General features: G+C 35.4%; 1 protein-coding gene across 1 annotated transcript in view; it reads right to left on the minus strand.

Moving 5' to 3' along the window:
* LOC148955563 (uncharacterized) overlaps window positions 1-14398 on the minus strand; it is a 40959-nt gene extending 26561 nt beyond the window's left edge. The window contains exons 1-5 of the mRNA XM_089107628.1: window positions 14228-14398; window positions 12426-12536; window positions 6760-6939; window positions 3279-3405; window positions 1961-2115 (exon numbers count right to left, since the gene is read on the minus strand). Coding sequence (XP_088963754.1) covers window positions 1961-2115; window positions 3279-3405; window positions 6760-6939; window positions 12426-12536; window positions 14228-14362 — 708 coding nt within the window. The 5' untranslated portion in view covers window positions 14363-14398. The remainder of the gene's footprint in view (window positions 1-1960; window positions 2116-3278; window positions 3406-6759; window positions 6940-12425; window positions 12537-14227) is intronic.
* Window positions 14399-15886: the final 1488 nt, after the last annotated feature.

Consider the following 15886-nt stretch of genomic DNA (forward strand, 5'->3'; position numbering starts at 1 on the left):
TTCCCATAAATGTGTAATAGTTTTATTCAAGTCAAATTTTAATTAATATGGATGGCTGGTCTTCTCAAGAACCACGACACACGCACGCATGCTCCACCTCCACTGTAATCAGCTTAGAATTCCTCAGAATCGCAAAATATACCTCCGCTCCAACTCATTCTAATATAAGCCCCGAAAAAACTAAAATTGAACTCTATTTTAAATTCACTAGTGAAAATTCAACAATGCATTTTCACAAATGGATAAATTCTCTGCAGAGTCCCACAAAGCTACTACCATGGCGAATGATGCTCACTTTAAAAATGAGTCAGATGACCAAGTTGTTGTCAAATGGTAATTAAAAGAAATCTATACTAGTCATTACGGTGAATAAGAACAATCAAAGGCTGATGAAGGTGAACCTCTACTCTGGAAAATAAAGATTGAGGAGGTTCATGACAAGGCAACATGGTAACGTTATAAGTAACGCTACCCTACATCCAGTACTAGCAACGCTTCATGAGAAAACAAAATTTCAAGTCAAGAAAAAGCCTTTGAATCATCAAATAATCAAAGAGAAGCTACTTCACATGACCAAAAATCATCTTTTCCAGTGCAGTCCTTTACATAAAGGACTAGAGGAAGTTGGAAGGGATTAAAAAAAATTGAAAGGGACTAGGTGAAGTTGGAGGATGCTTAGAACATTGGAAAAGAACTAAAGCAAGTTGGATTAGACTAAGGAAGTTGAAAAAAAAACTAAAAAAGGTCAGAAAGGACTAGGTAAAGTTTGAAGCCAGTAAAAAAAAAAAGAGTCAGAAGGGGCTGATAAAATTCAAAAGAACCAAAGATATTTGGTTGGGATTACGAAAGTCGGAATAGCCAGGGGGAAGGTGCTATAGAAAGTTCAAATGAGCTAGAGAAAGACGGAGAAGACCAAGAACGCCGGAGAAGGACTAAAAAAAACTCAGAATAGGCAAAGGGAAGTTAGAAGGAATTCAAATAAAAAAAAAAATGGCTAGAGGAAGTTGGAAGATAGGAAGGTGAGCCGGAAGCAGAAGTGATTTGAAGGAAGGCAAGGGGGTCGCTTGTCCTGGGAGCAAAAATCTTATGGCTCAAAATATCAAATAGATGATCAAAAAAATCAATAAGTAAGAAAAATCAGACTCAAATAACTGAAAAATGTTGTTAATAAATAAAAAACTAATTAATAAATAATTGTTTTTATTTCATTTGACCTGACAATTTTTGGGAAACAGGGAGGGGGGGGTGCAGAATCTTAATAAAGATTTTGCCCTGGGCAAAAGAGAGACCTGAACCGCCGCGGGTCGGAAGGACCTAAAGAAAGTTCAAAGGGACTAGAAGAAGTTGAAGGAGATCAGAATGTTGGAAAAGGACTAAATTAAATGGGAATAGCTAAGGGAAGTTGGATGGAACAAAAAAACAAAAAAAAACAGAAAGGACTAGAAGAAGTAGGGAGGCAGTAAAGGAAGTCAGAAGGAGCTAATAAAAGGTTCAAAGGAATTAAAGAACACGTAAGGGACTAGAAATATTTGAAAAGGACTAAGGGAGTCGAAAGTCACTAGAAAAATTTGGAGGAGGCCAAGAACATCGGAAACGTAACTAAAGTCAGTCGAAATAGCCTAAGGGAGGTAGGAAGGAACCAAAAACGCAAGAAAGGGCTAGAGGAAGTCGGATGGCAGTAATAGAGGCTGGAATTGGCTTAACACGTATATAAGATGTTGTGCTACTGATAATCACTAAACTGGTTGTTCCTTATGATTGTCTAACTACTTTTATCGATAGCCTTTATGGCCCTGAAACTTATCATGACTTTTTTGCCATCTCTTCAGGATCGTTTCTGTTCATTTTAACTTGTAACATATCTCTTTACTTTCTTTTGAAAAAACAGGTTCTCATGTGTACTACAGCTCAAAGATAATGCTGGGAACTGGGAAGTCCATAATAGAAATTAGGGTTTTACCTTATCCTTGTCTCCCATACTGTCATATACTGTCTTCTCTTGGAAAAACTCCATATTTGACGGGAGGCACCCATTTTCCTTAATAAAAGCGCAGCCAACTGCGTGCCAATGGGCAAGAGCTTTCAGAGTCTTGCTTACTAATTCTAAAGTGTGGCCTGAAATAAAATTTAATTTTTCATTTTTTGAACGATTTAGTCATTTCTGAAAAAAAGCTTGATTAAGAAAACACGACCTGAGACTAAATTAGACAGATGCTATGATAAGTATGAAATGAACATAACACCAAACACAAATAAATGTATTAAAATAATATAATATAAAATGTAAATTAGATACAAAACAAACAAATATAAAACTAAATAACCTATAAAATAACAAATCTAAAAACATAAATAACATACACTAAAACAACAAACAACTAAAATATACTAAAACAAATTATGAAACAAATGATAAAACTGGTAAAATATAAACATCATTTTCTTAGTTCTTATCTGCAGGGTTTTGTTTCTGTGTCGAAACAAGAACGGCTGAAAAACTTAATTTAGGAACAGTTTTTTATGTTATATGCCAATGACGGTAAACAGTAAGCTTTGAATTTGAAAAAAACAGCTAATTAATGGCTAGGCTTTTCTCAGACTTACCAATTGATAAGACCGACCAATAGCAGTTTATATTGAATTAAATTCAACTAAAGATTGTTCACACCGAATCCATACATATTATAACATAGCCTATATATAAACAACATTATACAACATATATCATGCTTATAAAAACGATGTTTATAAACATCGAAAGTTTCTTCTGAATTTATTTGGTGTTTAGGTTTATTGTGAATAGAACACAAATATTTTTTTGTTACAAAATCTTTTAATCTGGTCGATATTTAGGGTAATGATATTTCTCTATTCCTGATATTAAGCTCATTCGAGATGGTTAAGAGAAAATATCTTGGTGCAACCTGCCTAAACTCATTGAGACTCTTACTCTCTCACTTTCTCTGCATGTGTGCGTGTTTATCTTCCCATTTCTCTTTCTTTGTCTGTCTGCGTGTCGTCTGTCTCTCTCTCTCTCTTTCTCCCCAATCTTCGGATTGTCTTTTGAGTGTAAAAGTCTTAAAAAAAGGTAAGTCATTATATACTATAGAGGAATGAGATGAGGGTTGTTGCTTCAGTGGAATAATTCTGTTCCTTATAATTTAATATATGTTTGGTCTGGTGTAATTCCTAGCCTTAGAAATTAATTAAAATATATTATAGCAGAATTTAGTAGAGCAAACAGAGGAAAAAATGTGATGAAAGACTAAGTAAATTACCTTCGGTTTTAGGTTGCATTATGAAGTTATTCACTTTGAGATCCTCGATAACTAAAACTCTTTCCGATCCATCTTCGGGCAAAAATTCAAACATGAATTCAAATGGACTGCGGTCTCCAATATCGGGCTGCAAAGAAAATATGGAAATCTTGGAACTTCCAGATTTATAACGAAATATTGCCAATTTGTATCCCAAATTACTGATACAGCATTCCATCGCTTTTTTACGCAACAAGGACAGTGAAAATGAAATCTAATTGTTTCACAGAATGTTAATTTTTAAGTTTTTACAAAACGGAAAGTCTTGCCTAATTTAACAAATTTGTTTTGGTTACTTATCCTCATGGTTTAACGTGGAAACGCTGACAGAAATTTGATACTGTCCTAAAGGCTTTACAATTCTGAAACAACCAAAAGAAAAATCTTAAAGAATTGTGGCATTCGGGTCCTTATTTAATCTCCTAGTCCTTATCTAGGGTTGTATTACGGACCCAACACGCCTAGTGTATATTTCATTCCGAGCCTAGCTCAAAATTCTAATGGATCGTGCAAATTGTATTATGCCTTTTCACCATTTTATGAGTCTGGTGGTTAAAAAGAAACACGCTGAAAAAAAACCATCGGTTTTCATTTTAAGAATTCATTATTTTGGCTTAAAAGCTTGAAAAATTCGAACAAGTGCTTGTAAAATAAATCTTCCATGTACCTTTAACATCTTGACATAGTGCATAAGTGGCTATTTATTGAAGTGTCATCAAAAATGTACATATAATTTGACCACTTAGCCCTAAAACTTCCCATCACGAAACGATGGGGTCAAATTTATTTTTCTTGGAATGGCATTTTGGGCGGTGAATTTTTGGAAGCTAGCATTGTAAAACATAATTGTATTACAAAGTAAGTGTGTGATTGAGGTTGTTCTGATTCTTTTCCACATTTCTCTGGCATGCATATTAAAGAGATAATTATGGACAGAAACAGATGCAGCCTTCTCTTGTTCCCGAATGGGAACATTTGAATGTGAACCTCTTTATTTATGGGAATAGTTTGACAAGTTTGTCAAAACATAATTTTGACACCAATAGATATACTCAAAGAATTGGCTTATGGTGCTGATTTCAAATATATACTAGTTTCAGTAAGTTTGGTCATACCCATCAAAGGCTATGACCCTGAGAAAATTTGCTTGATTTTTTAGACATCCACTTAAAGTCCTAGAATCTTAATTAAAATGATACCATCAGATTCAGCGTATTAGAGAACCTTACTGTAGAGGTTTCAACCTCCTATCTGTAAAAACGAGGAATTATGTGTTTTTTGCTAGAAGAAAGACCACGGATGCGTGTTTTTTTTTTCACAGGGGTGATCGTATCGACCCAGTAGTCCTAGATTTCCAGTCATTCGACTGGAAATTAAAATTTCTAGTGTCCTTTTTAAATGACTAAAAAGACTGAAGGGCAACTAAGCATCTTCCCACGCCCCTTTTTCTCAAAATCGTCCAATCAAAATTTCGATCAAAATCTCCTTGATCAGACGAGATTGCTAGTTTGAGATTGCTGTTTTGTTCAGCATAGTTGAAAGACGATCTTCTGTAACTCTCCCATTCCAGATATAGACTCTTCTGGTTAGGATTAAATAAATAAATAAATAAAAATAACTGAAAGTAAGGAGCGACATTAAAACTGAAAACGAAGAGAAATTATTTCGTATACGAAAGGAGCTGACCCTCCTCAACGCCTCGCTCTTTACGCTGAAGCTTTTATTACTTTAAAAAGTAGAGTTGTGACAGAGAGTCAAATTTTAGTGTAAAGAGCGAGATGTTGAGGAGGGGACAACCCCTTTCATATTCGGAATAATTTCTCTTCGTTTTGAGTTTTAACGTCGCTCCTTACTTTCAGTTTAAAAAACTGTTTTTCTTTTAATTTCATTTCTGAATGTTTTTCAACTAATGCAGGTTGCAGTTTGGCTCACCGTACATAAAAAGTTAAAAAGGGATTTGCATATTAATTTTGGCAAAGCTTCCCCCCGTGTAAAATTTCCTCTGAAAACTTCACCTTCAGAAACTACCCACCCAACATGAAAATCTACCCGTATAAAATAACCGCTCCCATACCGAAAATACTTTCCTCGAAAAAATATCTTTATACTTCCCAATAACACGTAAAATATGTAATATTTTACGGAAAGACACTCTAGACAATTCCAACCCGGTAAATATTTCTCCCAGACAATTCCCCTTAATATCTACACATATAAAATTGAGTCGGCAAATAGAAAGTAAGACCAATCAAAAAAATTGTATAGGAGTCTTGGAAAATTCTTCCAGTGTAAAATTTCCCTTGGAAAGTTCATCCCCGGCATCTTCCCTCCCCATGTAAAATTATCCCCGTAGAAAATACCCCCAGCAGAAAATCCCCCGTCCCCGAAAAATATCTGTATACTTCTCGATAAAAATACTACACGTAAACAATGGGCAAATTTCCAGACTTACAAACCTTTCCCCATGGGCTGTGGGGCGTTATGTTATCCTGAAAGACATAGTTACTTTGTTTCTCAACTATACTGAACAAAATGGCTATTTCAGAATTTTAATCAGATGAATTTTAGGGAAAAGGGTGGGTAAGAGGGGGGCCCTTTTTCGAAAATGAGGCAAATTTTCTCAGTCTCGAAACCTTAGATGCGTAAAACTAAGCTTAATTAACCTTATATATTTGTAATCAGCATAATAGCCTATTCTTTCGATATATCTATTGATATAAAAATTCCGTTTTTGAGAGTTTTCTGTTACTATTGAGCCGCATCGCTCTTTACTTACAGTTCCTTACCACGATCTGTTTGATATAGTCTAATTTTGGTCATTTTGCAGCGTTTTGTTTCACGAATAATTGATTTTTATTACCAGCGTTATATTTCTTTTCATTCGGAAGTCTCCTTTTCTTTACTGCTTTTAATCTATTTAAACCCTAAGCTTCTGTTAAACCCTCAGCTTAAACCCTAAGCTTCTAACCAAGAAGAAGAAGCAATTTGATGAACAATCTGAAAACAAGGCTATTTGTACGAGAAATAGACTGTAGGACTCAAGCTAGGGAACGTGCATGCCATATAACCAAAACAAAAGAAGTAAAAATAGAGAAACATTTTTATTAAGTAAACAAACTAAGAAATGCGTGATATTTTGAAAAACACCTCCATTAAGCTGTCTTCACTTCGAAGAGAAGTAAAAAAGAAATTTAAAAATAAAGAGAGCGCTAAAATACGAAATACCACGACAAGCAGAAAACGAAAGAAAAATAAAAACCATCAATGCAATTAACAGCAAAAAATTATACCATACGCAACCCAAAAGGAAATCAAAGATCCATAGAAAAAGAAATAGAAAAAGAATTCAAAAATCTGAAGCTTAGTCTATAGGCATAGTGGGGATTTTCAGCTGGAGAGAATGTTGTTTATTGTCAAGAATAAGATCGATAAGTTCACTTACAAGTTTTGCTGCTCCGTCAAATCTGCTATAATAAAGCTTGGGTACTTTCAATACAATTTCCTTTTTATTTTCGATCATTTTTAAGTATTGGGGAAGCAATTTCTGATATATAAGTATTTCTCTGTCGTGCGTTTTTCCAATTCGTGCAACATTCCTGAATCCTCGTTGTCTTGGCAATACCTTAAACAAAGAAATTAAAATTGAGATGGTGGCAACCAGAAGTTGAGATGGATGTAGTCAAAATCGTGATCTATATAAGGTTGTCATAATAATACCTTTTTTTTATTACTATTTAACACTAAATAATAGACGATCTTGCACAATTTTAGCAAAAGCGTTTTATATCATATTTGGAGGAGTCACAAAAAACTGTAGACAAATACATGATGTGGAGCTTTTTCGATACACTAAACGCTTCAACCCATGTCAACGCATTGTCCTGCGGTATTTTGAAAGTGTTGTATTGCGTGCTTGCGGTATTAGTTTTATTTAGCATGTATTTAGAAGACTATACTCACAATCATAGAGCATAAGCCTCTAAATTTCAAAACAAATGTGCCTTTTATTCTGCGGAACGTAGAACATGCCTGACTTAACACCAGCTTAAATGTGAGTTTTTGGAGCTGGCTCTTAAGGCTCTGGATCATTAAAATTAAGAAGTGCCAGCTTAAATTGTGAATATTTGTGAATTGCAAGGATGATACATTCTGAAATTAATTTGAAAAATTTTCCCACAAAATAAGTTTTGAAGAAAAGTAAAAAGCTCCATTAAACCAAAAAATAAGCAGACATAATTTCAAATAATCTTCTAAGTGTGAAACTGCCACAAATCACCATCAATAAATAAATGAAACCCAAAACGAACAGAAATTACAATAAATAACCGAGTCAAACTCAAAATGCGCAGAAATTAACATGAGTAGGGCTGACGACCCCCATGCTCTCAGAAGACCAGAACATAATTTGCACTTTACTAAAAAAAAAATGAATGTGGATAAACATTTAATATGTATTTTACAAATATTTACTCCTAAAAGTCTTAACGATTTATTCTTTGGTGGAAATTGAAATAATTCTTTTGATTTATTACGGTTAAAAAAGATAAAACATTTCAAATGCATTTTGTTTTCAGTAAAGTGTAAAATATGTTCTGGTCTTGAGAAGGCATTTGAAGGCATAAAACTTAGCACCATTCCCAAGAAATTCTATCTGTGCTCTTTGATAACGTGGATAAACTTACACTCTTTTGATTTAGCAAAACTGTAAGAGCACAAGTAGTAATAGTAGTAGCCCTGAAAGTTTCAACTTAATACCCCCAGTCGATTTCGAGATATTGCTGAGGTGTCTTATTGGTGACCATAAACACAGTGCCTTTTGATTTAGTTTTAAGGCAACATTTACTATTAAAGATTAATGGGCAAACTACATAACTGTGGGGGGTTGACATAGCAAATTTCCCTAAAGATATAGTTACTTGACCGTTCTACTATGCTGAACAAAATAGCTGTCTCAAAATTTTGATTGGATGTGTTTGGAAAATGAATGGGCTTGGGAGGAGGGCTGCTTGCCCTCCAATCTCTTTTGACTCTTAAAAAGGGTACTTGAACTTTTAATTTCCAATCGCATTAGCTTCTTTAAAAGTTTCAAAGATATTGCTATTTGTGATAGACCGGCGCTGCCTATGATATTTCTTATATGCCGTTTTGAAAACCTGCATGCTTTAGTTTTTTTTTGTTTGATTGAAACTGCCCCTAAACACTTCTTAAGAATTTCACTTTAATACCCTTATGGTCATTAGTTACAGCAATCGTAGGAGTAGTATAAATAGCATACACAGTACCTTCTGGCTAGCTCAAAATTCCCCACAACATACTCTGAAACGTCTAACTTAATAATGTTACCCGTTCTTGAGAAATTGTTGTGTTACCCGTTTGACAATCTACATGCTCATAGTTCGTTTTGATGTAGTTCAATATCTACCTAAATATTCCTTAAAAGCTTCACCGTAATAGTCTTAGCTAGCGTAGTAGCAATAATTGTAGTAGCAGTAGCAGCATTAGTAGAAGTATACACATAGCACCTTTTGTTTTCTTCAACATCCACTTCAGCACAAGCTGAAAGCTTCACCTTAATACCACAAACCGTTCCTGAAACATTGCTCATATGTCCTCTTGACAAGACGCATGGGCATAGTGCGTTTCGAGTTAGTTAAATACAGTTTCAATTTTCCCCAAATTTTTCACCTTAATGCCCTTAGCCTTAGTAGCAGTAGTAGAAGTAGCAGGGGAATTAATAGTAGTAGTATAAGCTTTAGTAGCAGTAGTAGCAGTAGTAATAGTGATAATAGTAGCAACAGTAGTGGCATGAGTAGAAGCAGTAGCATTAGGATCAACTATTGTCTTTTGGTTAGCTTAACATTCCCCACAACACGCCCTGTAAGTTTCAGCTTCACAAACCATCTATTTCTAAGATATTGCTGATACACCCTTTTGACAACCTGCATACAAATGGCGTGTTGTGATTCAGTTCACCCCCCCCCCCCAATGTTCCCTGAAAATTTCACCTTCATACCCTTAGGCATAGTTGTAATAGTAGTCAAAGTAGTAGTATTAGTAGTACTAGCAGTAGTATTAATAGCAGTAGCACTAGTACTAATAACAGTGGTATTGATAAACTGCCTTTTGGTCAGTTGAACATCCCTCTCATCAAGTACTGGAAGTTTCATCTTAATACAATTAGCCGTTGCTGTGACATTGCCGATATGTCCTTTTGATAACCTGAATATTCATATTCCTGAAATTTTATCTTGATGCTCTTAGCCTTGTAAGTAGTTGCAATAGAAGTAGTAGTTTGATTATTATTAGTATTAGTAGTAGTAGTAGTAGTAGTAGTAGTAGTAGTAGTAGTGTTAGTATTAATAGTGGTATTAGTTGAAGTAGCAGTAGTAGTAGTAGTAGTGGTAGTAGTTGTAGTAGTAGTAGCAGTAGTAGCAGTAGCATTAGTAGCAGTAGTAGTAGTAGTAGTAGTTGTGGTAGCAGTAGTAGTAGTAGTAGTAGTGGTAGTAACAGTAGTAGTCATAGTCGTCGTAGTAGTAATAGTAGTAGTAGCAGTAGTAGCAGTCATAGTTGTAGTAGTAGTAGTAGTAGTAGTAGTAATAGTAGTAGTAGTAGTAGTAGTAGTAGTAGTAGTAGTAGTAGTAGTAGTAGTAGCAGTAGTAGTAGTAGTAGTAGTAGTAGTAGTAGTAGTAGTAGTAGTATAGTAGTAGTAGTAGTAGTAGTAGTAGTAGTAGTAGTAGTAATAGTAGTAGTAGTAGCAGTAGTAGTAGCAGTAGTAGTAGTAGCAGCAGTAGTAAATATAGCAACGGTAGTAGTATTAGTATTAGCGTGCATGTAGTGCCTTTTGGTCAACTGAACTTCCCTTTATGCAGTCTTTGAAAGTTTCAACTTAATGCTCAAATACATTCTTGAGATACGTCCTTTTGACAATTTGTATGCACATAGTGTCTTCTGATCTCGTTCAAATATCCCCTCAGTAGTCTCTCAAATTTTCACCTTCATACACATGCCTTAATAGTGCTAGTATCATAATAGGTGGTGGTAGTCGTTTTGGATGAGCCGTTTAAAAAATATATTTGATATGCCCTTTTGATCCCCTTTTGACACCTTCTTCATCTCAATACTCTTAGCCTTACAAGGTGATGCAATTGAACTAGTAGTTGGAGTAGTTTAGTGACAGTAGTAATAGTAGGAGTAGTAGCACTAAAAGTAGTAATGGTAATAGTGTTAGTAGTAGCATGCACATATTACCTATTGGTCAAATGATCTTCCACCTTAAGCATTCTCTGAAAGCTCTAATTTAATACCCAAATCTATTCTTGAGATACGCCCTTTTGACAATCTGCATGTACATAGTGTGTTTTGATTTAGTTCAAATTTCTCCTCAATATTCTACCGAATTTCACTTTCATACGCGTAGCCTTAATACTACTAGTATCATAGTAGTAGTGGTATTAGTAGGAGTGGTAGTGACAGTAATAGTGTTGTATTAGTAGTTGCAGTAACAGCAGTATTAATACCAGTAGTAGCAGGTACATGTTGCGTTTTGGTCAGTTGAACATTCCTCTCGTGATGCCAAAAATTTTCATTTGATATTGTAAGCCGTTTCAAAAATGTTGCCGACACGCCTGATAGTGTTCGCAACAGGAGCAGCACCTTTCTCAACAACATATACTATACTTCAGCGAATTGCCTAACTTAAAGCCCCCTTTAGCTTGAAGTAGTGGTCTGTACGACCACTACTTCCATGAAAACCTTGTATGCCCCCTGGGGCATAGCGTACAACCCTTGCCCCCAGGGTCGAGGGTTGTGTCAACCATGAAAGCCTTGTTATATGATCTTTGGTCTATTTTGACCAAAATGGCTATATCAAAATTTCTATAGGATGCAGTTGAGGAAAAAGGACATAGTGGGGAGTGGGGGCTAGTTGACCTCCGATCACTTTCGACTCTTAAAAGGGCACAAAAACTTCCGATTTCCAACCAATTGAGACCCCTCCGAATTTTATACGACCACACCTTTCATAAAAGCCCTGTATGTTAACATTGGCAAGTAGTATAACATATAGCCCTTGCACTGAGGGCTCTGGGGGGTATATCTCCAAAGACATAATTACTGGACTTTTCAACTATGCTTGAACAAAATGGTTGTCTCAAAATTTTTATATCGTGTGTTTGGATAAATGAATGGCATGGGGGGAGGGTCTGGTTGCCCTCCAATCACTTTTGACTCTTAAAAAGGGTACTAGAACATCCAATTTCCAAACTAATAAGCTCCATCCGAAGTTGATATGACAACCCACTCCATAAAAACCTTATTTGCCCCGGGGCATAACTAAAAGCCCTTGCCACTCAACTCTGGGTGGTTGTGTCAACCCTAGAGGCATTTAATAGGTTCTTTGGACTACTTTGACCAGAATTTGTTCAAAATTATGAAATTTTCGGCATAATTTCACATCTCACAATTTCGATCAGATGCGTTTGGGGAAAAGAGGGTGTCCAGGTGGGGGGTGAGGGTGTTAGTTGCTCTCATATCATTTTTGAATCTTATAAGGGAGCTAGAACTTTAAATTTCCAATCAAATGAGCATTTTCTAGAGTTTATACGACCGCTTATCTAGCATCCCTTGCCCTCAGGCTCAGGGGGTTGTTTCAACCCAATAGGCCTTGTTACATCACCTTTGGACTATGTTTTGAACAAAAGGGCTATGTAAAAATTTCTATTTGATTTGGGGAGAAGATGAAGTGGGTGGGGGCTAATTGCCCTCCGATCGCTTTTGACTCTTTAATCGTAGGATACATCTACATAAATATAACATGAGAATTATACCTAAATGGCATATAGACAATGATAATATTTATTTCTAATACTTGAATGATCTGCAGTATACAATTAAAAATCAATTAAGAGTAGATTTAATGAAATTTTAACGAATACTCCTCCTTGAAACGATTAAATGACCTTTCTCGACTATTTATGTATCTTTCCTTATGGGTAGCAGGACTTTAAAAAAAGAACCAAAATTATAGTAAAACTTGTAAAAATACGTTGATTTCCGGAGAGAATACATGGACCCATTGGCCCTCCCCCCTCGTAAGAGTATACTGCTTACCTTGGCAAATGTTGAAACAGACTCCTTTTTATTTGACAGGGATAAAATAGAGATTCGGTATACATCACTGGCAAAGTTATCCCCAATTTCAGATGCTCGCTTTACAAGTACCTTTAAAATACAGAAGATGAGTAAAACAAATTTTTGTTCTTTTGAAATCATCCATTGAAAATTATTCCTGCGGCATAAAGCTAAATCTTGAGATGATGACCAGAAAACAGTTAGACTACTGTTCTCGAAAGAAACTTATTTCATGATTCTTTTGAACTAGTTTGTGCTTTTATGACTTTATCTACTTTTGTTTATTAGATTTTGTATTTATTTTTTTTTCTGTGTGAATAAAATACTTACAAGTCAAGGAATTGTCTCACAAGCAGTTTCCTGCGACAAAAGGGAATCTCGAAGGGGGTCTCTTTGTGACAAAGAAAGTTTATTTTTGCTGTATTTTGGCTTGGTCGGATGTCACCGCTCAGCTTAGGGTATCTGTTTGGATCAGTGATTCTTAAACACTGTTCTGCGGGAGACTGGATTATCGATTTAAGTGTTTTGAGTGTGCCGTTAAAAATTTTGATTAGGCTACTTAAGAATGTAACTTTTATATGAACTGTTTCTAAAATTTTATTGTAAGGGAAGTGAACAATCCGTTAAAATGTCTCCCAAAGGATTTTTTTTTTTTGTCTTTTTTAAGAATCAGCAAAACGCTCAACCCACAGGAACTGAAGTTTTGAATTTGCAGAAAGAATCCATCTCAAAATATTAATACTCAATCATAATGCATTTCTGTTTGATTTTCTTTTAATTATCTTTTGGGAGAAAAGATTTTCTACTGAACTAAAAATGTATTATACAAAGTAACAAAGACGATAAATGTCATAGTGTCAATTGAACGCAACAGTCATAGCGTCAATGTCATAGTGTCAATATTCGAAAAGTAAACTCTTTAAGCGAGCCACTTTTCTCGAAACAGTCTTATTTAAAAACTAAAATTTATTTAGAGAGTGGGGTTTGAGGGGGCAATAGCCTAGCAAATATTATGGATATCCTCACATATGGTTTTAAAAACCAATAGAAACATATATTTTTCGAACGAAAACAAAGAACGACATTAAAATATAAAGAAATCATCCTGGATATAACGGGAGCTACCAACTCTTTACCTAGCTTTCAAACCTACTCTTTACGTTAAAATTTAATTTCTTTCGTTAGCACTTTCCCCAAGATTGAATGTTCTGACACAAGGGCACTGAGAATAGAATAAAAATGATTTTTTATGAAGCCCCAAGAATGGCTTATTTTATGCAGATTTTTAAAGAAAATCTTATTCATACTTAATAAGATTATTGAATTTTACTGAATTTACATGCTGAATTTTCAATTCAAAGGTTTTGAAATGCAATCGGTTTGTAAAACAGTTGTGATTACCAATTACCAAGTAGCAGGAGCGTCGCTCCAGTATTTTTTTGGTGAGGGAGGGGGGGAAGAGGGGTACATATCCGGATAGTCAAGGGACATGGGCTTTACAATAACATTTTCTTCAAATTATTGGGGGTCAACTGCCCCCCCCCAACGACGCTACTGCCCTATAGCAATATTTATTGCACTAAAATGTATTTTCAGTAAAGCACAAGTAAAATCATAGTACAGATAGCGGAGGTTGAGATGGAAAAAGGGTACCCCCCCCAAATGTCCGGATAAATTCTACTACTTTTGAGTTTTAATGTTGATCTTTGCTTTTATTTAAGATAAAAAAAACCTTTATTCAACAAATATAAAAGATTCATATGCTTTCACAGTATGTTTACCTCATACTCCCCATTGTGCGTTTCGATGTTGACAACTTCGTTGTTCTCGTCAAGAGAATGTAATTTCTGTGAAATATTAATGTCAGTGCTTGTCTCAAATATCTTATCCCATATCTCCTTAGGAATAACTTCCATAATAAATACTGCAATAAAACAAAACAAAATGCCTTAACTTTGTTATATAAACTGAAACCTTAGAAAATAGATTAATTTCCCTCAGTGACAATAGCTCAAAAGATAAACATTTTCTGTGACAGTGACTTAGCATGTTTGACAAGATAAAATTATTTCTCAGTCTGATTGAATGTCTTTTTGGCATGATTACGTCATAAAATCTTTGAGGCAGCACATTGAGAGGTGTTCCTGATTGAGGAGGGACTAGCGAGACACGAATTTTTCCTTGTTATATAACTTTTCTTCAGAAGAACACGGCAAAGTAGGAATAAGCTGGCTTTAACACGGCAAAAATATGTCTGGTCAATGCTTCCGTATACACTAAAGATAATTTTCCCGGGTCAAATCCATATAGATGCAAGCCAAGATAATGATATACGAATCTTAAGTTCAAAAGAAAAACACAGAATATTTATAATATAGGAGGGCTGTCAAAAGGATATATTAGCAATATCTAAGGTGTGGTTTAGGGTAATAAATTGAACTTCAAAATCCATTTTGAGAGAGAAGTAGAAAAAGGAATGGACAGCCAAGAATTGGAAAAGGATTGTAATCTATCCATTCCAACAAGACCCAACAGCTTGTTCCATTTTCATCTGATGGTTCAATCCTATTACATTGGCTGTCGTAATTTACGCGACTTTATATGACATTTTTAAGAAAACTTAGATTTGCAGCCCGCGCAATGAAATCCCAAAACGAAACAAGGTTTTGTGCAAAATCTAGCTAAGTTTGAGCATCGAAATTCAGTGACTCAATACGAAAACGAGTCTTGTCTTGATGAAAAATCAAGTTAAGTCATTATTCGGCACAAACAGGAAAATTTAGTCCTGAGTCAGTGCAAAACGCTGAGTCAGTGATACGGTGTAAAAACTGGTTCTGACTTGGTGCAAAAATAAGCAAGATCCAAGCTACGAATTGATTCGATGCAAAAACAAGTTATCCTGACTCGTTGCAAAACAAAATATTTTATGTCCGGAGTGATATATAAACTAGCTAATTCCTGATTTTGCCGAAAAACGAGCGAGGAGGTTCTTGGTCTGTGCGAAAACGAGCAACGTCCTGATTCTTGACGATGTCAAGACAAGTTAAGTCCTGCCTTGATGAAAAACGACTAAATTCTATGCTACAGAATGACTTGGTATAGAAACCGATGAAAGTCCTTACCTGGTACAAAACAGGTAACAGCTGACTCGATGTAGAAGCGAGCCAAGTCCTGACTTGGTGTAAAATTGAGCTAAGTCTGAGCTGCATTTAGTACTCCCTTAACGCTAATTTTTCAGAGAGATAAACAGCTAAAGTCATGTTTGAAAAGCAAAATATGCTGTCTCATAATCAGTATCAGTAGATGCACAAGTCAGAACTAAAGCCCCTCTAATATCCCCTTCTCATTTTCCAACTCATAGCGTTAAGGTGAGCATGTTGCCTTGTTAGAGACGGAATTACCCAAGGATTTGCAACCTGTATTATTAGAGGCACAAAGCG

Source organism: Artemia sp. Qi Xiang Cuo, chromosome 2, assembly GCF_049724085.1.
Source record: "Artemia sp. Qi Xiang Cuo chromosome 2, ASM4972408v1, whole genome shotgun sequence".
NCBI lineage: Eukaryota > Metazoa > Arthropoda > Branchiopoda > Anostraca > Artemiidae > Artemia > Artemia sp. Qi Xiang Cuo.